The sequence below is a fragment of the Syngnathus typhle genome, linkage group LG9 (genome assembly GCF_033458585.1).
Source record: "Syngnathus typhle isolate RoL2023-S1 ecotype Sweden linkage group LG9, RoL_Styp_1.0, whole genome shotgun sequence".
NCBI lineage: Eukaryota > Metazoa > Chordata > Actinopteri > Syngnathiformes > Syngnathidae > Syngnathus > Syngnathus typhle.
The window spans coordinates 5839455-5863361 of record NC_083746.1 but is presented as its reverse complement, the minus strand read 5'-3'; the positions used below and the strand labels follow the sequence as shown (position 1 = coordinate 5863361).

Genomic DNA, 23907 nt, shown 5'->3' with positions numbered 1-23907 from the left:
CAGAGGACTGGTATCACTTCCGGGAGCACTGTTACTACTTTTCCTGGGCTTATAAGAGCTGGGTGGAGGCTGAGAACAACTGTCTGTCCAAGGGAAGCCACCTGGCGAGCATTTGGGAAAAAGATGAGCTAGTACCTACCTGCCTGCCTACCTACCTAATTACCTACCCATTCGCCTTAATCAGTCTCTTTCTTGCAGGACTGGGTGAAGGCCAACATGAATTCGGAGTACGCTTGGCTTGGCCTGTGGCGAGTTGATGACATAAACTGGAGGTGGAGTGACGGGACACTTTACTTTAGAGCCGGAACGTAAGTAACGTTGCTGTACTGCTCACTTGTCACTGCAGATGATGATGACGATGATCACTGGCTTGCACATGGTTCTCAGTACTAAAAAAGAGTAATGTTAAGTTCCTTTGAGAACTCAGACTACCCCGAGCACAAAACATGGAGTTTTTCAGAAGAAACCTGTTTTTGAGAAGTTCTTTTTTGGACAAAAATTCCTTGTTTTGCGGAAAGTTCATTAACAACAACGTTGCAAGATTAAGAGATATTTGTTTGAGAAGACAATCATCACTGACATTTTGCAAGAGCAAAGATGTGAACAGGAAGTCCAACTGCTACCCTCTGATTGGTCCGTCCGTTTATGAAATGCAAAGGGGGACTGCGGGGGAGCTGCTGCGGGCGGGTCTTTGGCAACATCTCTTTGATTGTGTGTTCCAGGCTTTGGAATAAATTCCAGCCGAGCAAAGACGGGACGCTAGGATGTTGTTTTCTAATGCGATCTGAGATGTTGTATTCCACTGAATGTCGAACCCGCATCCAGTACGTCTGCAAGCGTCGCTTGGGTGAGTCCACCCCTACTATCTTGTTGATTTGAAGTGTCCAGGCTAACGCGTGACAGACAGCACTACATCGATCGAGACAGTCATAAACACAAAAATGACATTGTAGTTTTGTAATGAGAAAAAGCCGGAGTCCGTTTAGACATAAGACAAAATCAGACAAAAGATATTTCAAGTTAAGGCATTTACAACAGCAACTTTTAAATGACAAATGAAAACAAATGCCTAGTTTAATCATACAACATAGAAGTTACACATTGCATCATACCTTCGGGTTCCTATGTTTATACAACAAATTTGCCAAGCAAAAAAGCATTTGCATGTCTTCTAACGTGCTCTCTCTCCTTTCTCATGGATGGAATGTATCCCTGCAGACGAGACTCCTGTTACTATTCCCGAATGTCCTGCAGCTATTCCCGAATGTCCTGCAGCAACTATTCTCAAATGTCCTGATGTAACTTGCCCCATTATTCCCCCATGTCCCCCATGTCCTAATCTTACCCTTCCCACAATTCCTGCTCCTACTACCTGTCCTCCGAGTCCCCCTGCTACGACCTGTCCTCCGTGTACCACTCCTACCGTTGCCCTTCTTCTTCCTGCTGACCCTTCTCCTACCACGCAAACATCGACCAATTGGGAACTTGTCACCTGTGGGAGCCCCACCGGTCAACCGTCGTGTTCTTCCCGTAACGTCACATGCTCGTGCCTGCTGGCCATGGTTGCTAACCCGGTGAGTAAGTTGACTGTTTGCGCTGTGAACGAATTTGTGGTTTCATTTGTACAGGCAAAGTGAAGAAAGACAAAAATGGTCAGACGAAAAATCGACACAAAGTTGATTGGCTAGGCCAATATGGCGACGTCACGGAGGAGGGCACGTGGGCCCTCACTGAGGGCATGCGGGGATACAAATGCCTGCATCGTCCGGAAAGACGTAGAGCTGTACACAAAGTGCATCGTGGACTTGTCTTGCTCCATCGTGTGTGTGCGCAGAAAGGCGGATTCCAAGCGGCCATGGATGAAGGCCTTGCCGTGGGCCGCAGCATCGTTATCAGAGGGCGAGCCAAGACCAACGTCACCAGGTAATGATAGCCTGCACCCAGCTGCCCCCAATTTCACCAAAGAAGGCACTTACCAGGACAATGCGTTTGTGCGGCAGGTTCTTATTCAACCTGAATGTGCACAAGGATGGCGACGGCGAGGACGACGGCGACGACGGCGAGGACGACGGCGACGACGGCGACGATGGCGGCGGCGACAGCGGCAACAAAATCACGACGGGGCTGCACCTCAAATTTGACTTGGCAAAACAAATGGTCTTGCTCAACTCCAAAGTGGCCGGCACTTGGGGCAACAAGCAGACCAAGAACTTACCCCAACACCGCCCTTTTGGTCCCGGACATGCCTTCAAGGTGACCCCCGTCGTCGCTACGCTACGTCTTTGTCCGCCGTCCGGTCGTTACCCAAACGAAGGTGTCAGACATCTACATTTGTGCCCCCTTCATTCAACCTGTTAAATTGTTCAGAGAATCGGCTCGATATTTTGGAGGCCTCGGGCGCAGCGTTCCACAAATCCAAAATAGCATTGAAGGATTTCGAAAGGTTGACTGACCTGGGCACAGGAAGCCATTGATGCGTTGTTTTTTGACGGACGGACGAACGAAAGCTTTTTTACGTGAAGCATTTTCGACTGTCTGGTGGCACGCCTGTGTTTGTCCTGACAAGCCGCCAGTTTGCCATCCTACATTTCCGAGCGGTTCCTGTGTAAAATGTTGAGGAGCGCTTCGTGACCCTGCTCTCTCTCGTCACCATCCAGATTGTCATCAAGTGTGAGGTTGACGCTTTCAACATAACCTTCAACGACGACCTCCAGCTGGACCTCAAATATGCTGTTAGCGACCTGCAAAGCATCAACTGGCTGGAGGGGTGGCAGGTGATGCTGACCAGCGTCCAACTGGTGTGACGGCGCTTCCTGTCGGGCCGTCATCGTGCCAACAGCAATGATCTCAAAAGCATTTCTTTCAGTCCACCTTCTGATATCCAATGTTTAGGCTAGCCATGCAATGATAAGAAGCGGCGTCGGCACAGTCAGAGGCGCAGTGAAACACACGGGAGTCGCAATTTGTCCCATGTAGTACATTACGTACTGAATCAAATCATTATTTTACTGGAGTTACTTGGAAGAAAGTCTTTGCTTTACTTTACACATGCTTGGGCCTGGAGAGCTTTGTTCTTTTGGTTTCAATGATACACCTATGTTCAATAAAAGGTTTTCTTGCAAATTGTGTTTGGGTTAGTTGCAGTACCCTCTCGTGGCAATATATATATGAAGTGCTTGAAGTATACCTTTCGTAATTGTCATGCTCGTTTTTAGGATCCACAAACATTTTTGTCATTTTCAGACGCACATGACTGGTTTCAATGCATCATAATGTTCCATCCATCAAGGTTTCTATTCTACTTCACTGATTTGACTCTTGCAAATTGTGTTTGTGCAGTTGCAGTGCCCTCTAGCGGCAATATATATGAAGCGCTTGAAGTATACTTTGGCCTCCCGTCATTTTCATGCTGGTTTTTACGATCCGCAAATATTTCTTTGTGATTTCTGCACGTTTTTCAGAGGCCCAAGAATTCACACGATTGGTTTCAATGTTATACCTTCATAATAATGGTCAATAAATAAAGGTTTCTGTAAATAAAGGTTTCTATTTCACTGATTTGAGTCTTGCAAATTGTTTGTGCAGTTGCAGTGCCCTCTGATGGCAATATCTATATGAAGCGCTTGACATATACTTTGTTTGGCCTTTCGTAATATTCATGCTGGTTTTTAGGATCCGCATACTTTTTTGGGATTTTCACGTTTTTCAGATGCCCCACAAATTCATATTTATACTTTTCGTTTCAATGTCATATCTGCATCATAATGGTAAATAAAGGCTTCTATTTCACTGATTTGAGTCTTGCAAATTGTGCTTGAGCGGTTGCAGTACCCTCTAGTGCAGTGGTTCTTAACCTGGGTTCGGTGAGTCGGTCTCAGGGGTTCGGCAGAGCCAGAGAGATTTATGGTGTAAATTTGTGGTGACGCTTATCTGAACAGGTCTCGCAAAGGCAACAGCAGAAGTCACACTGATTTGCAGGTGTGTCATTTGTTGTGAGTTCATGCATTGTGTTGGTTTTGTTCTATGAACACGGTGATGTTCATGCACAGCTCATTTTGTGCACCTGTAAAAAACATCGTCTTGAATTTTTAAAATATTAATTTCATTTTTCACTAAAGAGGGATTCGGTGAATAAGCAAACTGGTGGGGTTTGGTACCTTCATCAAGGTTGAGAACAACTGCTTTAGGTGCTCGGGGGTACCCAATGAAGTCTACACTAAGGGTCTGCAAGAAGCAGCAAGAAGAAACCAATCTGATACATTTTGTGCCTCTGAATAGTTAGTTTGTTACACTTTTTGTGCAATGGAAATTTTTCAAGTGAGAAAGCACATATCAGTGCCTCTGGGTGTGTCTTTTGCCAAGTGTTCAACTGAATTACATCGAGAAGCATTTGGATTCTCCTTTTCCGTCCGATTCCATCGTGTTTTCGAGGTAAGCGAAGTGCTTGTGCCTTCACTTGTGTTGTGTAAGGTGACCGTTTTATGTAAACGTTTATGTGTTTTTTTCGTCTTAAAATAGCCATTCTGATATTTTAATGAATGAATCCGTCATGAACTCGCCATCAGTGAATGGTTTTCCGTGCTTTATTACCTCCCGGGCTGCAACAAAACTTGCAGCAGTAGGAGAGTTTGGAGATGCAATCCACTTCTTGAAACAGTTTTTTCGTTCTTCAAATTGCACCTTTCCTCTCAGTTCCAACAGGGTGATCGGCAGCAAATTTAGCATGCTTTAGCTGAAAATGTCGCTCCAAATTCCTCTTCTTGTTATTTGACAACTTCTCATTGCAAATCAAACATGCAGGAAAGGGTTCAGCATTTTTCAATGAAAGCATAAAGTTCAGTCCATTCTTTCTTAAAGCCTCTGCCCATCACTCACACACCTGTTTGTTTACAACTCACCTGTGCTGCGTCGCAGGCTATGACGCAATTTTGCAATTTGGCGTCATTCTTAAATTCGGTATTTTTAATATATTTACAACTACATACATTTTTAAAGCATAACAATTCTTGTATCATGATAACCCTCTAAAAAACATATTTAAAAAAACACCAGAAACAAAAAAAAACCCCGTATTTTTCCATTTTCACGCATTTTTGCAAAAACTCCAGGGAGCCGTTAGGGGGCGTGCTAAAGAGACGCATGCGGCTCCGGAACCGCGAGTTGCCGACCCCTGGTCTAACCAATAACCACATTCAAAGTTCTGTTGCTTTAGACGTATCTCTGAGGCCCATCAATACTAACAAAGTAAAAGAGGGCGTGTGTGTTTGTGTGTGCGTGTTTTCTCCTTGTCAGTCAGGCCATAAACTGGTTTCTACTTCACATAGTTTGATTTACAGATATCATTCAGTCTTCTTGGTTCTGTCACGACAAACGTGGGACAACATCATGTCTACCATGTTTTTCACAATGGCCCTAGGAGGGTGCACGTTGTGAGGTTGGTGGTGCGCCAAGACCATCTGCCAAGCGTCCACCAGCAAAACGTCAAGACCCTCGAACGTGGCGCGCAGCACCGTGTCCAGCTGCAGCGAAAACCAGTCACTGAACTTTAGGCTAAGGTCCCGATTCTGAGCTCGAGGGTTGGGCGTGCGGACCACCACCACCGTCCCAGGCGCCCGGTCCAGAAGTCGCACCACCGCCTTGCGGATCTGCCGTAGGCGGTGTTGGTACACCTCCACGGGGAAGGGGGCGAAGTGAGCCCAGACGCTGAGCGCCACCACCGTGTCGGGACCGCCGGTCAGGCCGTCCAGCTCGTTGGCAATGTAGCGCAACTTGCGTGCCATCATGGCGGTGACGGTGACGATGGGTGGGCCGTGGAAACGAAAGTTGAGCAGAATATTGTGGGTGAGGTCCACGGCCATGAAGGGGCCAACTTTTACTCCACTCTCCTGGTTGAATTCTTTTATCCCTGCAGGGCAGAGTGCAATAAAATTACACAAAAAAAACCCCAAGTGATCACGAGCAACCAAATTGTATTTTTTGATTCCCTCAACAAGTCACCCATTTTGTACTGCAATGAGAGGCACGAACCTGGAATCACAGTGAGAAGGTACTCGTACCACTGGCGCATGGTAGAGTCACCGTACATGTAGACCAACTTGTTGCTCAAACACTGAGTGATGGACGCACCATCAAACTGGCGCTTGGTTACGCCACCCAATGACCTCCAAATGTCCTGGTAGTAGTATCCAGACGTTGCCACCTTTGCGTGGTCCAGTTTTTGAGTGCTGTCTCCTACATCGATGGCAGGCAAAATGTTGTGAAAAATCACCACCACTCCCTTCAAAAAAAATCATTACTCTGAAGATCAACAGTACCTTTCCTGGAAGGAAGCACGATGATGGCATTCGATGTGGAAGCATGAATTGGAACTTTAATGTTAACGCCACTGATGTGAGAAAAATGAGCACAATGGTTACAACAGAAATACAGAGGTCAGTCGCGCTGCTCCAACAGTACCAGCTTCTATGACACTCCAAAGTATCTCATTTGGAATATGTGGGTCCATTATTTTAAATGTGTTCTTGAGTTCATGTCAAAAAATCATTGAGTGTGCAAACCTTTGAAAGAGCAACGCTTCCTTGCTGTTGATGATGTTTTTGAGGGAGCCTTCGAGGACGTTATTGTTTCTGGTGTCGCAGCTGAGCATTTTGGGCTTGTAGCAATACCAAGGGTCGCCGGTGTGAAGGTCCGTAAAGTTGCAGAGTGGCCCCTGGTCTGGCGGCAGACACATGTTGCACACCATCTTCTCCGAATGATTACCTTGGCCAAAGATGCTGGAGAAGTAGAGCCGATCGGGTCGTTTCTCTCTCAGCCTCTGCAGCACGGCCACAGCCTCGCTCGAGTGGACCATCACGACGTCAACCTGAGCTGAGCCCTCCCACAGCAGCGGGAATCGAGCGGTATAAAGTCCGTTGTTGTGGTCCAGTACTTGGCCAGCCACACCCGCTTTGTATTTTGGGGAGTGCAACCGGGCCAACAGCAAATCGCCACCGTAGCGCTTGGGTCGGCCCTTGAAGTCCCGCAGTTGGACCTGCACTTCCAGCTGGTCGCCCACGGACCAGTTTTTGGCAGGGACAATTGTCAACTGACTATGGACCGGGTTACTTGTCTGGGACAAGTTGAGTGCTTCGGAGCCAGAGGGTGGCTTGGGCCAGGCGATGAGGTCCAACAAGTTGCGTTCCTCCAGTTCTTCTTCAGGTGACAGTGGCTGGGCCAGATGTGGACAGTAAGGAGTGCGCTTGTGATGAAACGCCTGTTGGGTTTCAGAGAGGTTGGACGGCTGGATGCGGTTTTGGACCTTGTGCAGTGCTGACACTAAGTGATTCTTCCAACTCTGTGAAGGGATGACATGTTATGAAAATATGATAACATTTTAACTGCGGCTCATTCTACCCCAGTCATTAACAACTGTTGTAGTGTGTAACAAAAATGATCAAGTGTTCTGCAAAAAAGTTGGCATTTATATGAAATTGGTAGGAAAAATATTTATTTCTGACAAATAATGTATTTTTGCTCATCTCTTTATGCTAGTGATGCATGCAGAAAATTACAGTTGACCATTGTCCAATTAGATCAGTGAATAACAGTTGGTGTACCAAGTCACACCCACGGTGAGAATTTTTCAGCGTCTTGGTCATGAAGTTTAGAAACATCTCAACTGTAACAGACCAGAGAAGCCTGGATGATAAACAAAGTTGCAACTTGTCTTTTGAGAAGGCATCACGTTTAAAGGAGATGGCACAAAGTCTTTCACATGTAATGTCTTCAAGAGCCTTTTCCAAGTTGAAAGATCATAGTGTTTATAAATGGATTTATTTAGTCCTTTAAAGGCCATAGACTATACGAAATAGGTATTCCAATGGGTTTGACTCTTATCTAAATTTAGATAAATGGGTTTTGCTCACATTTTGACAGGTTACGTGAAATTAAACGTACAGGTTACGCCCCCACCCTCCTAAAAAAAAAAAGTTGAACAAGCTTCTCTCACCTCCACATTGCTGATATTGCGCTGGATGAAGATGAGACCGAACAGGGTGAGAACGATGAGGATAGGTTTCCTATAGCTGAGGCACATTTTCTCGGTGACTTCCATCGTGGTACTGTCACTTGCCGTGGCCGCAGTGATAAAGATTCCGCCCGACCTGTCTGACTGTCATCAACCGGGAAGTAAACTCGTCAAACGAGCGAGATGGAAGCGTCAAAAAATAGCCCGTGGGAGGGAGCATTATCTTTTCGCTTTTTCTGGCACTACGTAAAGACACGTCAGACTCTTTTGAAATGTCAATAATGTTTTATTTGACCTCTCGCAATAGCTCATGACAGCAACAGGGGTTGGGATAATGATTGTTAGTGATAGTCTGGACCTCAGTACCTCAGTGTTAATTTTCCTTACTCTGACTTAGATGCAAGAATAACACGAGACAGTTTGCCTCTTTTTGAAACTCACACAAGAGCGCCTGAAAAGTCTGACTTTTGCTCGAGACTATATATCAGGGGTCACCAAACTACGGCCCGCGGGCCGGATACGGCCCGCGGGACCGTTTAATCTGGCCCGCCAACCCTGAATAAATTGTATTATTAAACTTTTTTTTTTTTTTTGCTCATTTTGCCTGCAATGACTGCGTTTCCCCAGTAGATGGGGAAGCGCTCGCCTGCGCATTTACTACCGGAAGCCGTGTCAGAAAGCTCGGTGCACACTCACAAGTGCGTGTACGGACATGGCGCACTCGCGCTCTATTTGTATCAGTCCCGAATTTAGAGCGTGGGCTGTGACGACAGCATTCTTGTAATTTGCGCGCTGAGCTTTCAGATGCAGTTTTGCGCTAAAGCCACCCACAAACCTTCCCCTGGAATCCTTCCGTTAAAATGTCGCCCAAGTAAAGCAGTGCCGAGCGTTTAAAAGAGTTGCCAATTTGGCTCGACGTACGCGACGTGACGTTCAGCCACATGAACGTCAACATCTACCCGTCACAGATCGAGGTAAACGGACCAACACCTCGGATCTCGCCTAAGAATTGCCACAACAAATTTTACTCCAGACTATGACGCACTATCAAACTTTAACAAAAAAGACAGCAGTGTCTACAAGCCTACTGGAACCTACAAAAGGATTATAAGGAAGGAACACAAGAACTTTAAGAGACTGCTCATATGTGTCAGAGAGGTTCTGCTCTGACAACTGAGCTGAACTTTTATCTGTTAAGATTGTGCATGGCACAACAGAAAGTTAATGTTCCATGTTTTTTTTTCTATGAAGAACCCAGAGAGAGTTATTTAGTTATTTATTTCCTGTTTTTTCTGTGAAGAACTCAGAGAGGGTTTAGTTATTATTTATTTCATTAATAGTGTTATTATTTGTTTCCTGACTTTTTTTCTGTAAAGAACCTGGAAAGGGTTATTAAATAACCGTTATTTGGTTATGTGTGGCTTTCTGGAAAACAATAATTTTTTTAAGCTCCCCTACGATCGTCACACTTTTTCTGTTACAAACTGCCACCGGCCCGCCATCAGAGAAGGGAAAGGTTATGTGGCCCTCACAGGAAAAAGTTTGGGGACCCCTGCTATATATTATTGAGAGAAAGCAATGGTGGTGGTGAGGGTGACCATGCAGGTTTCACAGTCACCTCTGCATACCAGTTTAGTCGTATGTTTGTTTTACAAAGTTGAGCAGGTTTCTGGTGGTGGGAAAGATTTTAACGGAGGTAATGATTCCGATAAACATTTCAACATAATCATACAATCAAAATAATTTGCCAACCCTAACAACTGTGCCGCGGCACATTGGTAAGCAGCAAAGTGTACCCACATGAAATTTTACAACTAAATTAATCCAAATGTTTTATTTTTCATACAAATATATATTTTTGTCCATCTTTCCATGATAGTTTGACTATCAGCAGATAATTTAGATGGCAGAAGTGATGACTACCGTTCTTCTACCTCTGTATTTCCTGGCAGAAGTTCTTCATTTTTCTTCCATTTGTAGGATGATGACACTCACACGTACATAATACAGAGGTGTCAAGCTATTTTTTTTCTCATCACAATGCAATTGTGTAGGGAGGATCGTGCCGCAGGGCCTCGTGTTTGACTGTGCCTTATAGTTTCATTCCATCGCCATGAAAAATAAAACCTGTTTTGTCCAAGCACTTACAGTATGTTTTCTCTAAAGAAGGTTGAACGTTACAGGGTAAGTAAGCCCACGAGTACAACTTCACCACACACACACACACACACACACAAAAAACTTGAACAAATTTCTCTCACCTTCCCAAGGGTTATGTTTTTAATCAGGAAGATGAGGCCATATAGGCTGAGAATGATGAGGATATATCTCTAAACATTCAGAGACATGGTGATCGAGATTTTCATAGTTATGTGTCGCCGCCCCAGTTATGAGGATATCCCCTAACCGCCTTACCTGGTCCTTCGGTCCCAGAATTATGCTGGCTCCAATCAAGATGTAACCTCACCCATTAGGTAGGATGTCCATGGAGTGACACAAAGGGTGTGTTCGGAAATTCAATCTAAGAGTGTTCTATTACATTCCACCTTATTATGAAAAAATCATAAGTTTAGCTGGGTGTGCATTTTCTTGTGAAAAACAATCAGCTCCAATACATAGATTTTTCTAAATCATTGTCACAAATCAGTGTTAAAATGGAAACATCTAACGACCTTTATATATCATCAGATACATACTATGTCAAAATATCAGCCATCTACAATGCTGATATGTTTAGATGTGCAAAAACAATAAAAAAAATTAAATTCAAAGAAGGACCATCAATCCAAATTCTTTATTTGTTTTTTTTTTAATATATATTCATAGTTTAGGTCACCCCTCACGAGAAAGCAACTGTTTATGGAATTCCATAGCTTCTGCCACGGGTGTTCAAACCCGGTCGTTGGGGGGCGCTGTCCTGCATGTTTTCAATGTCTCCCTCCTCTAACACACCGGATTAAATGATCAGGATCGTTATTAGGCTTCTTTAGAGTTGATCATTTGAATCAGGGGCGTTGGAGGAGGGAGACGTTCAAAACGTACGGGACAGCGATCCTTTTTCTGTACTAATGTATTTTGAAAAAGTTCTTGTACTAAATTTAAGTGGATATGCAGCATGTGGGAAAAGCAGAATTATTTTTTGAAAAAAGTTTTTATATTATTTATATATTGCGTTAATTTCAAGTCGGTAAAGTGTTCCTAGAATGGCTCACTGTTATTTGTAAACAAAGAACGGAGACGGCTTGAATACAGACCAAAAAAAGCAAAGGTTGAAGCGTTGAAAATGGGGGTGAGGAAAAGTCACATAGTGGTGTGAAGCAGTTTGTGCAATCAGCAGCGTTCACTCTGATGAGAATGAGGCAGCACGGGGCAAAGAATGGCTTCTCCAGTGTTTGGATTCCACATAAATACTCAACTGGCTAATGACTAGACATATTCCAGTTCCATTCAGTGCAACAAACCGAACAAGACTGACATTGCCCTAGGATGGGGCGGACGCTTCCATCATAAGTAAGAAAAAAGAAGAAAATAGCAAAACATGAGAAAGAAAAGTCCTTTAGTCACGTTAGCCGGCAGTCTGTTTTTCGATTGTGACCCGATAAATACTGCCCACATTTCAGAGATATGGCACAAATTTGAACTTTTTCTGCAGGCTGTTGCTGGGATACTTATTACAGCAATACTACTACGTTTTCTGATTTCAAATTAGTGTATGGCAAACTTTGTAACTTTAATACTTATGTAATGTAATTCAAGTCATTCCTCTGCAAAGGCAAATATGTCCAAAACATTCTGCTCCCTTTATGAAGTTAAAAAGAGGAGGAAATGCATCCATCCATTTTCTATACCGCTTGTCCCCACGTCTCCTTCAATTACAACTTTCTATCTTGTTTTGAAGTCTTTTCAGTGAGGCCCGATACTCGTTTACACGGTTCTGAAAATCACACAATATTTCTGGTTCCATCTCGACAGACGTAGGACAACATCATGTCTACCATGTTCTTGACAATGGACCTAGGGGGGTGCAGGTTGTGAGGTTGGTGGTGCGCGACGCACATCTGCCAAGCGTCCACCAGCCAAACGTCGAGACCTTCGAACATGGCGCGCAGCACCGTGTCCAGCTGCAGCGAAAACCAGTCGCTGTTGTACAGGCTGACGTCTCGCTCCAGAGCCTGAGGGTTGGCTGTGCGGATCACCACCACCGTCCCCGGCGCCCGGTCCAGGAGTCGGACTACCGCCTTGCGAATATGCCGCAGGCGGCGTATGTACACCTCCACGGGGAAGGTACTGAAGTGAGACCAGACGCTGAGCGCCACCACCGTGTCGGGACCGCCGGTCAGGCCGTCCAGCTCGTTGGCGATGTACCGCAACTCGCTGGTCATGACGGTGGAGAAGCGGATGGGTGGCCCGTGGCAGCGGTACTCGAGCAGAATGTTGTGGGTGCTGTCCACTGCCATTAAGGGTCCCACCTTTTTTGGACTCTGCAGCTCGAATTCTTTCATCTCTGCCGCGGAGAACACAACAGAGCTACGTAAGAGGGAACAAGTGGTCAGAAGCTACTGAGGATTCAGGATCTTTCACAAGAACACTTTGATGGGTATGGGCAGCACAGTATAGATACTATATTGTATAAAAAATAAACATATAAAATAAACTTAAATAGTGGAAAGTACAATAGCGTTTCAAATTAGGTGTCAGGGATTGTAATTAAATCCAGAATACACAAGCGTGCACAAAAGTATCTGTAATCAAGTACAGAGTGTGAAGACATTTTCATCCCTGCGTCCCACCTAAGCCGAGCCGAGACATCACAACGCTATGAGACGGAGTCACTGACCTGGAAGCACACTGAGGAGGTACTCGAACCACTGGCGCACAGTGGAGTCGCCGTACATGTAAACCATCTTGTTGGTCAAACACTTAGTGATATCAGAACCTCTGTCAAACTGCCGCATATTGACACCACCCAATGGCCTCCACGAGTCCTGGTAGTAGTACCCAGAAGTCGGCAGGTTCACCGGATCTGGTTTTTGCCTGTCATTTTCTACATTGATGGCAGATACAATGATGCAAATAAATTTCCATCCTCCGAAAAAAGTGATTTATTATCGACACGGTAGGCAGTACCTTTCCTCGAAGGCATCACGACGATGGTGTCCGTTGTGGAAGCGTGGATGGGAACTTTGACATTGACCCCACTGATGTAAAAAAAAAAAGTTTGATTTTAAAATTTGCAACAAAAAAAAAGAATGAGAAACAACGTAAAGAGTTTTGCTCAGTTAAATTATTACAATGGTACCAACCGCATCCTTCAAGACCTAATGTGTTGTGTCACTATCATAGTTTTTAAGAAATCATAAGAGAATTTCTTATATCCTTCTATCATTTAAGGCGTTCCCACCAGAGATTGGGGTCAACAGATTGGGATGAATTTGACCAAAAACAAAACCGGATTTGGGTCTCAATGGCAAGAAATACATTAAGAACAGCGCTTGTCCTATATAGTACGAACCTTTGGAAGAGCAAAGCTTCCTTATTGGTGATGATGTTTTTGAGGTAGCCTCCCTTGGCATGATTGATTCGGGCATCGCAGCTGAGCATTTTAGGCTTGTAACAATACCACGGCTCGCCGGAGTAAGGGTCCGTGTAGTTGCACAACTCCCCCTGGTCCTGCGGCAGGCACATGTTGCACACCGTGCTCTCAGAAAGAAGGCCGTGGCGAAAGAGGCTGACGAAGAACACTCGATCGGGCCGTTGCTCCCTCAGTCGTCGCAGCACGGCGACGGCCTCGCTCGAATGCACCATCGTGACCTCAACCTGAGCCGTGCCCTCCCACAGCAGCGGGAATTGAGCGGTATAAAGTCCGTTGTTGTGGTCCAGTACTTGGCCAGCCACACCCGCTTTGTATTTTGGGGAGTGCAACCGGGCCAACAGCAAATCGCCACCGTAGCGCTTGGGTCGGCCCTTGAAGTCGTGCAGGTGGACCAGCACCTCCAGCTGGTCACCCACGTACCAACGCTGGTTGTTTTTGGAGGGGATGATTGTAAACAGGCTGTGGGCCGGGTCACTTGTCTGACAGAGGGTGGGTATTGTAGAGCCAGATGGCTGCTGGGGCCCGGCAATGAGGTCCAACAAGTCCCGCTCCTCCAGCTCTTCTATCAATGACGGCGGCTGACCCAGATGTGAACAGAAGCTGTGATTGTGGTGAAATGTGGGGAGGCTTCTATAAGTGAGTGACTGGATCCGGCTCTGGAACTTGTACATTGCTGACATTGTGTGGTACTTCCAGTTCTAAAGGGATGACATATATAAAAAAAAAAAATCTCAAGGACCCATTCACAAAACAGATCCTCAGCTGACAGTATAGTGTGCAAAAAAAATATTTAACTTCTCTCACCTCCCCATTGGTAATGTTGTTCAACAGGAAGATGAGGCCAAACAGGGTGGCAATGATGAGGCCATATTTCAAAACAATTCCAGACTTCATGAACGCTTTGATAGCGTTCATTCGCTGCCCCGGCAGTAATGATGATGTCATCACGTAACCTTGAACACATCGGAGAGAGAGTGTCTGCTTCAATAAAACAACAATGCTATGTCTTTTCTCAAATGAAATTGGCTTCACATGTTCATCTTTCAGAAACCAAGAAGTAACCCGATGACTAACCTGAAGAATAAGAATTTTGCTGCTATACTGGGGAAATTCAAAAAATATATATGAAACACACAATTGAACTTCTCAGAGTAGACAAAAAATATTGTAATTAACACAACACTATTAACACTTAATTTTTGATATTGAGGATGAGGCTCCATTAGCCCCAATTCTCACTGTGGAACACCATGACCTGGATGAAATTGACCTTACATGTCATTGTGCTTGAACTTAAATTTAAGTTTTGTTAGTTTGTCTTTCTTTTCTTGCTTGGTGTAATGCATGATTAACTTATTATTGCCCCAAGTTTATTATTATTATTATTACTCTTATTTATTTTTAATTTAATGTTGCTGTTTATTTTTATTTTTTTTATTTACGCTCTTATTGGGTTATTTGTTTATTATTTATTTATCACTCATATTATTTATTTATTGTTTGTGCCTATCTATATTATAAATAAGACAATAATTTAAAGTCTGTACACATTTATATTACAGTACACGTTCTTGTTATTTTTGAATCGATATTTTATGTGTTCATGATAGAAATTCGTCATCATCTAATTAAGAGCAGTGTGCGTGATTTGCAATCTGTGTTTGGAGGGGGTGGAAATCGTTTAGTGCTACCAAAATCTTTCTTTAATAAAAATAAAAATCAGTTCTAATCTGAAAAATATCGCCTATCCCTCTCAAGAGAGAAAAACAACTCCGAATTAGGGAGTGTTTATTCATCCCACAGACGACACTGACAAGAGGTAAAGAAAGCATTACAGCCTTCTTCTTTCCTAAATAAACATATATATCTTTAAAATACACAAGCAAATAAAGCATCGGTAATGTAAAATATTAACTTACACAAGCTTGATGTCTTTCCGCTATCCACAAGCGGACCAGCCCACAGCTCGGTTCGGGACAAAACACAAGCCCCAGGGTTCCTGAAAAATCTTATAAATGCATTTCCAAACCCAAATTCCAAGAAATATTAGTCCCAAAGCACGATTGGTTTGTCTAAAATTTGCGTAATTGTCGGTGTGACGCATCCCTGGCCCGGTTTAAAAAAACAATCAAGACATACGCGTTTGCTTGTCGTCGACTGTGATTGGCTGCTTCCTCTTCGCAACTTCCGCATTATCCCCAACCCCCCCCCCTTTTTTTTTTTATATAATATTGAAACAATTTATTGAATGAAAACAAATGCATAGAAGAGAAGAGAAGGGAACTCTTCATACGGAGTTTTCTGGCCAGCACAATCAGCACTTTACTCGATTTTTTTAAATTGCTGCATTGGCTTCCCGTGTAAAAATCGAGTTTTAGGATCTTTTTAAATGTCAACCAATATTCAAATTTGGCAGTTCTACTGTATTTGTAGTTCGGATGTGGATGCATTATGTAAATGTATTGCCTTGAAATGACACATCCAGTGAACATATGTGCAGTCATCTGCTTTTTATTGCAGTGTAATTACTTTGTATGTGTATTGGCAAGGAGACCAGGTTGATATTCCATTACCAAAACAGAAAGAAACAATGCAACAGTAATTGCACTACAATACTCACAAGTTTAGGATATTGGGCTTTTGGCTAAAATTTCAGGTTGAACTTTTATGAACAAACTTGATTTGACCATTTCTAAACAACTTAGTGTTCTTGAACAAAGGCATATGATCCATTTATTGGTGTTCATAGTCATAGAAGCTAAATATAGCTTTAGCAAGCTAAATATCCCTAAACAATATATGCTGTCGGCAAAATGTGTTCAGCTAACAAACGTTCACTCTCTTGGGTGACAGACAATAAATATAAGAGCAGTTTTCAGTCATGCCTCAGTGGGCAAATTTTTATGATGCTGTTTCTTTCAGTGGACATCTGTCTGGTTATCTTTGATTTGCAGCGATGAGGATGGCCGCGATGTTACCGCCTCCTCTGCTTCCTCCTCTTCCTCTTCCCTCTGCTGCAGCGAGGTGGCGTACTGCTCCAGGAGGCTGCAGTCCGTGCTGTCCACACCTCCGTCGGGCGCTCGCACAGTCATCACAGACTCTGCAGTCCCGCTGCTCACCAGGCTGTCCTCCAGTGTGGCCTGCTCGTCGCTCGTTGTCATTTGGAACCCAGAGTCCGGCAAGGAGACCTCCGTGGCCACTTGGTTTGCAGTGCAGCTAGCTGCAGGAAGAGCCGGCAGACACGGTCCGGGAGGAGTGGAGACGTGAGTGAGGCTGGCCAGCTGCTCCTCAACAGACTGCTTCCACTGCTGCATGGACTGGACCTAGGTAGAAAGAAAAAGAGCTGTCAGTCATGCAGCTTTGAAGGCAACCTAGTGATTTTTGGGGGGGAATTTTTGGTCATGGAGCAATATGTGTCAAAACTATTGTGGCGCTGTCCGGTTTTGGTGTCTCGACTCTTGATTGAAATCGATATTCACCATAAATTGGACTTCTGTTCATCAGCTCAGTGGCCTAGTGGTAGAGTGTCCGCCCTGAGACCAGAAGGTTGTGGGTTCAAACCCCGGCCGGGTCATACCAAAGACTTTAAAAATGGGACCCATTGCCTCCCTGCTTGGCACTCAGCATTAAGGGTTGGAATTGGGGGGTTAGATCACCAACTGATTCCCGAGCGCGGCACCGCTGCTGCTCACTGCTCCCCTCTCCCCCAGGGGATGGATTAAAATCACACGGGGATGGGTTAAATGCAGAGGACAAATTTCACTACACCCAGGTGTGTGTGTGACGATCATTGGGACTTTAATCTTTAATCTTTTTAATCTTTCTGTTCTGTTTGACGAGAAGGAGTGCTAACGGAAGATGTGCAGTGGTGTGAAAAAGTATTTTGTGACATTCCTGAAATCTGATTGTTTTGTGTGGTATTGACTAGCAGTGATACGCTTGTGACAGACAGGTGGGGTGTTTCTTAGCACAAGACTCACAAACATAACTCACAACTCAAAGACATACTTTTGTATGTTCATCAGCTTACCTGCTTCCATAGAAACCTGACCGCTTCCTCTTGAACCATCCTTTGTAATCTCTCCTCTTCACACTGCTTCTGCACCCTGCAAATGTAGTTCAGCGGAAGTCTTCTAACCGTCAGTAAATAAAAAATGATACCCACACTTCCTGTACATACATGCACAAGTTAATGCGATCAAGTGCAGAACTGTATGACAAATCTTGCATGTATAATGTTTGTTTTTGCTTGACAGTCACTTTAAAGGCGTTTACTAGTCCAGATTTAATATTTTTTTCTTTTACGTCGCTATGTAAGTCCAATAAAGAGGATACATCGAATGTACCTGTCAAATTTTGATGATAAGGAGATGATGTGATCTTGCATCCTGCGCAGACGGATCTCACTGCGCACCTCTCTGGCTTTGGGGTGACAACACCGAGTGTACCAACCCCTCCACCAAGACTGGATCTTAACAGCTGCTCTTGTTGCGCCCTCTGACTTGTTGGATACATGTAAAAATGTTTCTTCTTCTGGGGCTTCCAAATGTGGCCCAACAGTGTCTTCCTCATTGTGATGCTCTGGCAAGGGGATGCAGCGAGGGGACGTCGGGCGCATGGGGGCCAGCGAGTCAGCTTCAAATGTCTCCGTCTCGTCTTCACTGTCCGAGTGCGGCGGCCGTGGGTCGAGGTGGGGTACGAAGGGCATGAAGGTGGACTCGGAAGATAGCATGCTTTCGTTGAGCTTGTCCTCATCGGTCTGCACGTCTTCCAAATGGAGGTTCTCCTTTCCCAGCTGTGGGCTGCTTAAACATGGAAGCGACGTGTTGGTCGAGTCGTAGCTCATCCATGTATTAAACTGCACTGCTCGCCCTGTGGAAAGTGCAAAAAATGCTATAGGCATTTATAATTTCATTTGCAGGGGACTTGTGGTTAGCCTCTTTGCAGATCTGTTTTCAATATTTAAAAAAATAACTCTTTTATTATTAGCAAATATGGGTGGTTTATCCCCACTTATTCAAGAATTCCTGAGGTTAAAAAAATACAACCTGGTACTCTTTGCAGTTGAGTAAATAAACACCCGACATTGGTCCGTCCATCAGGAGGGACACCAGAGTTCAATATATTCATATACGCTCATGTAAAAGACAAAAAAGCCTCTTCTTGCCTCTTTCTGAGTCTGATAGAATAGCAGCTTGCAGTGGTGGTGGTGGTGTTATTTTCTGCGCCTGTAAAGTGTCCCCTTGTGGCGATGTATGCAAAATGTCTGTTGCTTCCACAGCTAGTTGAGTGGGCCGAGGAGGGCTTCGACATTCCCCGCGGGTCTCTTCTAACAACTGCATTTGGTGAAACCTCAGGAAAGGAACCCGTGATTCACATCAAATTTAGGATTTTTGATACAGACTACTCAATTTCTCACAAGAAACACAGCACAGCACTAACTTGAGTTTCTACCTCTGCTTGTTTAAGATCTTCTCCAATTTGGCATCTTCCGTCATCACCAAGGGCGACGAAGTGGTCCGGAGGCAAACGGTGGACAGGTACTGAACCAGTTCAACATGCTGTCCCGGTCGAAAGAAACGACCTTTTCCCTGACTGTACAGCCACTCCGCTTTCAGTCTGGAATTGGTTACAAAACAAATCACATTTTCTTCTATAGTAACCAAGGATGTTTATTCACACAGCTGCAGAGTACCAGGTCTCTGTTAGCAGTAAGGGTCTTATTATTTGTGCAAAATCACTTTAAGTACAGCGGACTCATATAAACTGTTTCAAACAACAGTCAGTGACAGCACAAAACTTTCAAGCTTCTGCTCGAAAGCAAGAAAAAATAGTAAAGCCAACTCAAACAGCTGAAAATCAAAGGCACTTAAAATGGTGAGTGACAGCTCCTATTTAACATGAGTTTGAATTAAGTCATTGTTTAATTCTGTACATAGCCAAAGGGCAAAAATGTACTGACCCTTCTTTTTGAGACACCACAAAGCCATCCAAAACTTTCAGGCCCAGACACCAATTCATCACATAGGGCCGGTAGTCGTAGTGCGGCAGTGACGGGGTTGGCATCACGCAGGGGTTGTTCATAATGGACAACTGCTCCAGTTTGTGGAGGGAGGCCAGGTGTGCCACCTTTGGACAAACGTGAGTATCTGTAAAAGTCCACGTAAAATCTCTGCATACTTCTAATGAAAGAGGAAGGCTTACTTCATTGAGATCCGTTATCTCATTAGATGCTAACGACAGGATTGACACATGAGCAGGGAGATTGGCAGGCACAGTGCGGAGTGTTGTCAGGCTGTTTCCATGCAGAAGAAGTGTCTGCAAAATGTCTTTCTATGACTTTCATGCAACTAGTTGAGGCATTTTCTTTATCCTTGAATATATTTTGACAAAAAAAACCAACTAGTACAGACATGTTATTAAATCACCTTGTATATCCATACATACCTTTAGTGCCACAAGTTTGCTCAGATCCCCAATGTTAAATATGCTATTATCTGAAAGATCCAAGTGTTGCAGAGAAACACAGTTGTTCAGCTGCTCAATAACCTGTGGGAAAACCATCACACTTAAAATATGCATCTGAGAGAAAAAGTAATGTTTTTATCCATTAGTATTTTTTCCCCACAATCACAACAGTGAGAAAAGTCACAAAAGCTTAACCTTAATTGCGTTTCCCGACAGGTTGAGCCACTTGAGGTTGGGTAGATCCCGCAGTCCCTCAATGTAGCCGATACTGTTGTTGGGAAGATTGAGGACTTGCAACTCCTTGAGCTGAGACACACCCATCATCCTGACAAGGCGATTGTTGGCTACAGACAGCTAAATATGAAAGGAGCAAGAAAACACATGTAACATGAAAAATGGAGCACAGCATTTAGTTCAAGAGTGGGACAAGTTACGCACCTGCTGAAGGCCTGAGTTCCTTTCCAAATGGTCCAGTTTCATGATTTGATTTTGGTCCAGGATGAGTGTGTGCGTGTCCTCAGAGCAGATGAAACTGGGATCGAGCTTCCGCATACCCTGAGCCGAAAGATCTACCACAGGTCCTTTTGAGCAAAAAAAAAAAAAAAAAAGGATTAAATAAAACAATGAACAATGCCTAAACACCATGTGAATGTCTTGAAGTTATTGACCATATGATATCCTCATTCTTAACTGGGGTTTAGTAAATGGCAGGTTATAGTCGTTAGTTATTGGCTAGCTGTCGACAAAAGTAGATTCATTGCAAAGAATTGTTTACGTTAAAGTGCTTACAAGATTCCAGCTTGAGACTGGTCTAAACATGTCTACAAAAATATTATTACATCTCCATGTGCAATTTAATACAATTTGATTTAAAACAGGCTGAGAAAAAACATTGTTATTTGGCATTACAACAACAAATAAGTATTACGCGACTCACACAACGACAAACACACGTTAGCCAACTGTGGAATTCAACATCCATGGAGATTTTTCGATGCAACAAAATAAAAAACGTATATATAAAAAGAGTGTCATACTTACCGTTTGTATTAAATTGTAAATCTGACACCCCCATTATGTCGCCACACACTCCCTGATAAAATTACCGGTTAATGTTAGCTTTACAAGTCCGGGTTACAAGACGCGTCCGTCGCTAGCAGGAAGTTGAGCGTAGCATTGTGGGAAACATAGTTCACAAATACTGCGCTCCAATATTGTATAGTGGGTCCAGTTGATCTTAAAAGACTAATTTCCATCTCGTTGTTTGTGGTGAGCGCGCTAAACGGTACGACGCCATGAAATGTTCTAACGGTGATAAATGTGTTAATTTAGTTAACTTGTCAAAACCTCTAGTATTGATAATAGTCATAAGTTTGTCGTGATATCACTATCACACAAAACCTCATGGTGCTCGCCAAGACGTCAACCTGATCATGCTTTATTTTAATTTTATTTTTAACCAGTAATTAAAATCAAACGATAAATATATTTTAGTCACCCATGTTACAAATCGTCAACTGAATTAAAAACAATCTAATAATTACTTTAGAAATTTTTCGTCTCTTTATTCAGCTTCCGTTTCCGGCGTCTTTCTTTCCGGTTTTGAGCCCTCTCGTAGCCGTAATGAAGTGAGTTCACCGAATGGAATCACACACCATCTCGTCATTTAAAAGATTATATTAATCAATCATGACATTTAAACGATTACACAGACAACTTTCTTTCATTGACCCCCTAACTTTGTGGTTTCCAGGGTTGAGTTGTGCAGTTTCAGCGGGTATAAAATATACCCCGGCCATGGCCGCCGATACGCCAGGATAGACGGGAAGGTAAACGTCCTCGTTGTTACCCCCTTCTAGTTTGGGCAATTTTTAGTATTCACAATGCGACCTAGGACTCACAAAACTAACTGCCAAACATGTTTGGTATGCTATTAACGTTGAAGTAGCTTTAGAAATAAACGACCACTTGCAATAGGCCTACCCGGCTCATGCTAAATGCTACGGACGCTATCCCTGCCTATTGCGTCAAGTCCCTCCAGCTTGATCGTCAAATGCAATGTTTTTATTACAGGTGTTCCAATTCTTGAACGCCAAATGCGAGTCTGCATTTTTGGCCAAGAGGAATCCCCGACAGATCAACTGGACAGTGCTGTACAGACGCAAGCACAAGAAGGGACAATCTGTAAGTAATAAGCAAATACCTCATGAAAAGTGTCTACAAACTTAATTCTACCAAGCGGTGGAGTTGTCATGGGCACGGTGCTTTCTGTGATTTGCTACCAACACACCAGGGTTTTTTTCTATTGCTTTCCGGTTTGTTAAGATGTAATGACTCCAAGTGGATGTATTGATTTTCCAAAATGTTAATAGCTAATAACGATTAAAACTATTTGGAAAGATGTGTTTGTTTTTAGATCAACATTGTTAAATATTATCTTGTGCGTTAGTAACTTACTGAGAGAACAAATAGACAGTCCAAACAGTAAAAGATGTCGGTTGTATTAAATAATTCAGGTTCTCAAGTCAATTTATTTAGATTTCTCTGCAACGGTTATGCTTCTGCAGGGGAAAGAAATGCACATCAGAAAAGGTTCACTATATGTCTACAGCAGGCTGTCAATTATTTGGCTCTGGGGGGACGGAGTGTATGGTTTCCCTCCATGTCATGTGCTGTTGCCGGGCTGTGTTTTGCAGGCTGTGCATCAGCACTCACTCCACACCCTGCAGCCATAGAATACACGGAGATCATAGTACTGGCCTTTGTTGTCCTCAGTGACTCCTTACCAATGGTCGGCCTCCAAACTCTCCGACATACCTTACTGATACAAATTGTTTGAACACTGTGTTTTGCATTTTCTAAGTTGAGATTTTTTTTTCATGCTTTGGTTTTTGTACGTAGTGTTTAATAGCAAAACTGCCCTAGGATTGCTGCTAAACTTTTTGTGCCCTAACAGGAAGAGGTGAGCAAGAAGCGTACCCGCCGTGCCGTTAAGTTCCAGAGGGCCATCACTGGTGCGTCCCTGGCTGAGATCATGGCCAAAAGGAACCAGAAGCCCGAGGTCCGCAAGGCCCAGAGAGAGCAGGCCATCAGGTAAGAACACAGTTGCACAGGTACTGAATCTCCAGTAAAATTCACACCGGTCTGTTATCCGTTGATGTATGTCCTTTTTGAAACTTGAAACTGAAAATGTTAAAATATAAACAAACATAACTGAAGATATGTATTTATAAATAATTACCAAAGTGTATCAAAAGTATATTCAACCTGAAAAGGGTGCTACAAAATTAGCACTAAAATGTGCAAATAAGTCAATTCACAAATAGGCAGGGTTAACTGTAATTCAGATGGCTGTAAATGTTTTTTTTTTCTTTTTCCTTCTTAATCAGGGCTGCCAAGGAGGCTAAGAAGGCAAAACAGGCAGCAAAGAAGCCCGCTGCCCCCAGTACTAAGGTGAGAGTTGTTCATATTAATGCAGATTTGTAATGCAGATGTTACAAGTAATTGGATGTATGTAAATATTAGCCTATTGTTGAGAAACTCTTGGGGATAGCTTGTTGGATGTGTCTCTTATAAAAGCTATAGTGTGATCATTGTAGTTCAGTTAATCCAACAAAATTTATAAATGTGTCAATGTTTTGTCCACTTTTTGTCTTTGTATATCCCTGAATTCTCAAGTTGAAAAAAGTGTTTCTATACCTCTGTCCTCAAGGCAAGCGGCAAGGCTGCACAGAAGCCGAAGATCGCCAAGCCCATGAAGGTGAACGCGCCGCGTGTTGGTGGAAAACGCTAAGCTCTGGCTCCTTGGTTGTGAATAAACGTTTTGTGGGTAACCATCATC

The 23907-nt window shown here is 43.6% G+C and overlaps 5 protein-coding genes and 1 non-coding gene across 6 annotated transcripts; 3 read left to right on the top strand and 3 right to left on the bottom strand.

Moving 5' to 3' along the window:
* The first annotated feature begins 159 nt into the window (after positions 1-159).
* LOC133159789 (uncharacterized) lies at positions 160-3126 on the top strand. The gene is made up of 6 exons (XM_061287148.1): positions 160-308; positions 723-847; positions 1219-1574; positions 1835-1923; positions 2001-2253; positions 2658-3126. The coding sequence occupies exons 1-6, from the start codon at positions 217-219 to the stop codon at positions 2802-2804; spliced, it is 1062 nt and encodes a 353-aa protein (XP_061143132.1). The 5' UTR covers positions 160-216; the 3' UTR covers positions 2805-3126.
* A 1439-nt stretch (positions 3127-4565) lies between these two features.
* Positions 4566-8177, bottom strand: LOC133160168 (NXPE family member 3-like). The gene is made up of 5 exons (XM_061287782.1): positions 7988-8177; positions 6558-7333; positions 6315-6385; positions 6028-6231; positions 4566-5905 (listed from the first exon to the last, which is right to left on the bottom strand). The coding sequence occupies exons 1-5, from the start codon at positions 8090-8092 to the stop codon at positions 5340-5342; spliced, it is 1722 nt and encodes a 573-aa protein (XP_061143766.1). The 5' UTR covers positions 8093-8177; the 3' UTR covers positions 4566-5339.
* A 2603-nt stretch (positions 8178-10780) lies between these two features.
* LOC133160103 (NXPE family member 3-like) lies at positions 10781-15777 on the bottom strand. Its single transcript, XM_061287684.1, has 6 exons — positions 15518-15777; positions 14403-14551; positions 13518-14296; positions 13133-13203; positions 12843-13049; positions 10781-12509 (listed from the first exon to the last, which is right to left on the bottom strand). The coding sequence occupies exons 2-6, from the start codon at positions 14541-14543 to the stop codon at positions 11947-11949; spliced, it is 1761 nt and encodes a 586-aa protein (XP_061143668.1). The 5' UTR covers positions 14544-14551; positions 15518-15777; the 3' UTR covers positions 10781-11946.
* A 312-nt stretch (positions 15778-16089) lies between these two features.
* On the bottom strand, positions 16090-21256 carry cep97 (centrosomal protein 97). Its single transcript, XM_061286785.1, has 11 exons — positions 21108-21256; positions 20505-20647; positions 20262-20420; positions 20046-20147; positions 19803-19916; positions 19561-19727; positions 19053-19217; positions 18766-18950; positions 17945-18470; positions 17629-17704; positions 16090-16921 (listed from the first exon to the last, which is right to left on the bottom strand). Exons 1-11 carry the CDS (start codon positions 21139-21141, stop codon positions 16517-16519), a joined length of 2076 nt encoding a protein of 691 aa, XP_061142769.1. The 5' UTR covers positions 21142-21256; the 3' UTR covers positions 16090-16516.
* A 382-nt stretch (positions 21257-21638) lies between these two features.
* On the top strand, positions 21639-23905 carry rpl24 (ribosomal protein L24). Its single transcript, XM_061286786.1, has 6 exons — positions 21639-21694; positions 21820-21895; positions 22140-22250; positions 23023-23159; positions 23456-23519; positions 23779-23905. The coding sequence occupies exons 1-6, from the start codon at positions 21690-21692 to the stop codon at positions 23857-23859; spliced, it is 474 nt and encodes a 157-aa protein (XP_061142770.1). The 5' UTR covers positions 21639-21689; the 3' UTR covers positions 23860-23905.
* LOC133160277 (small nucleolar RNA SNORA23) lies at positions 22702-22883 on the top strand. Its single transcript, XR_009715856.1, has one exon. It is a non-coding gene; the product is annotated as a small nucleolar RNA SNORA23 (small nucleolar RNA).
* Positions 23906-23907: the final 2 nt, after the last annotated feature.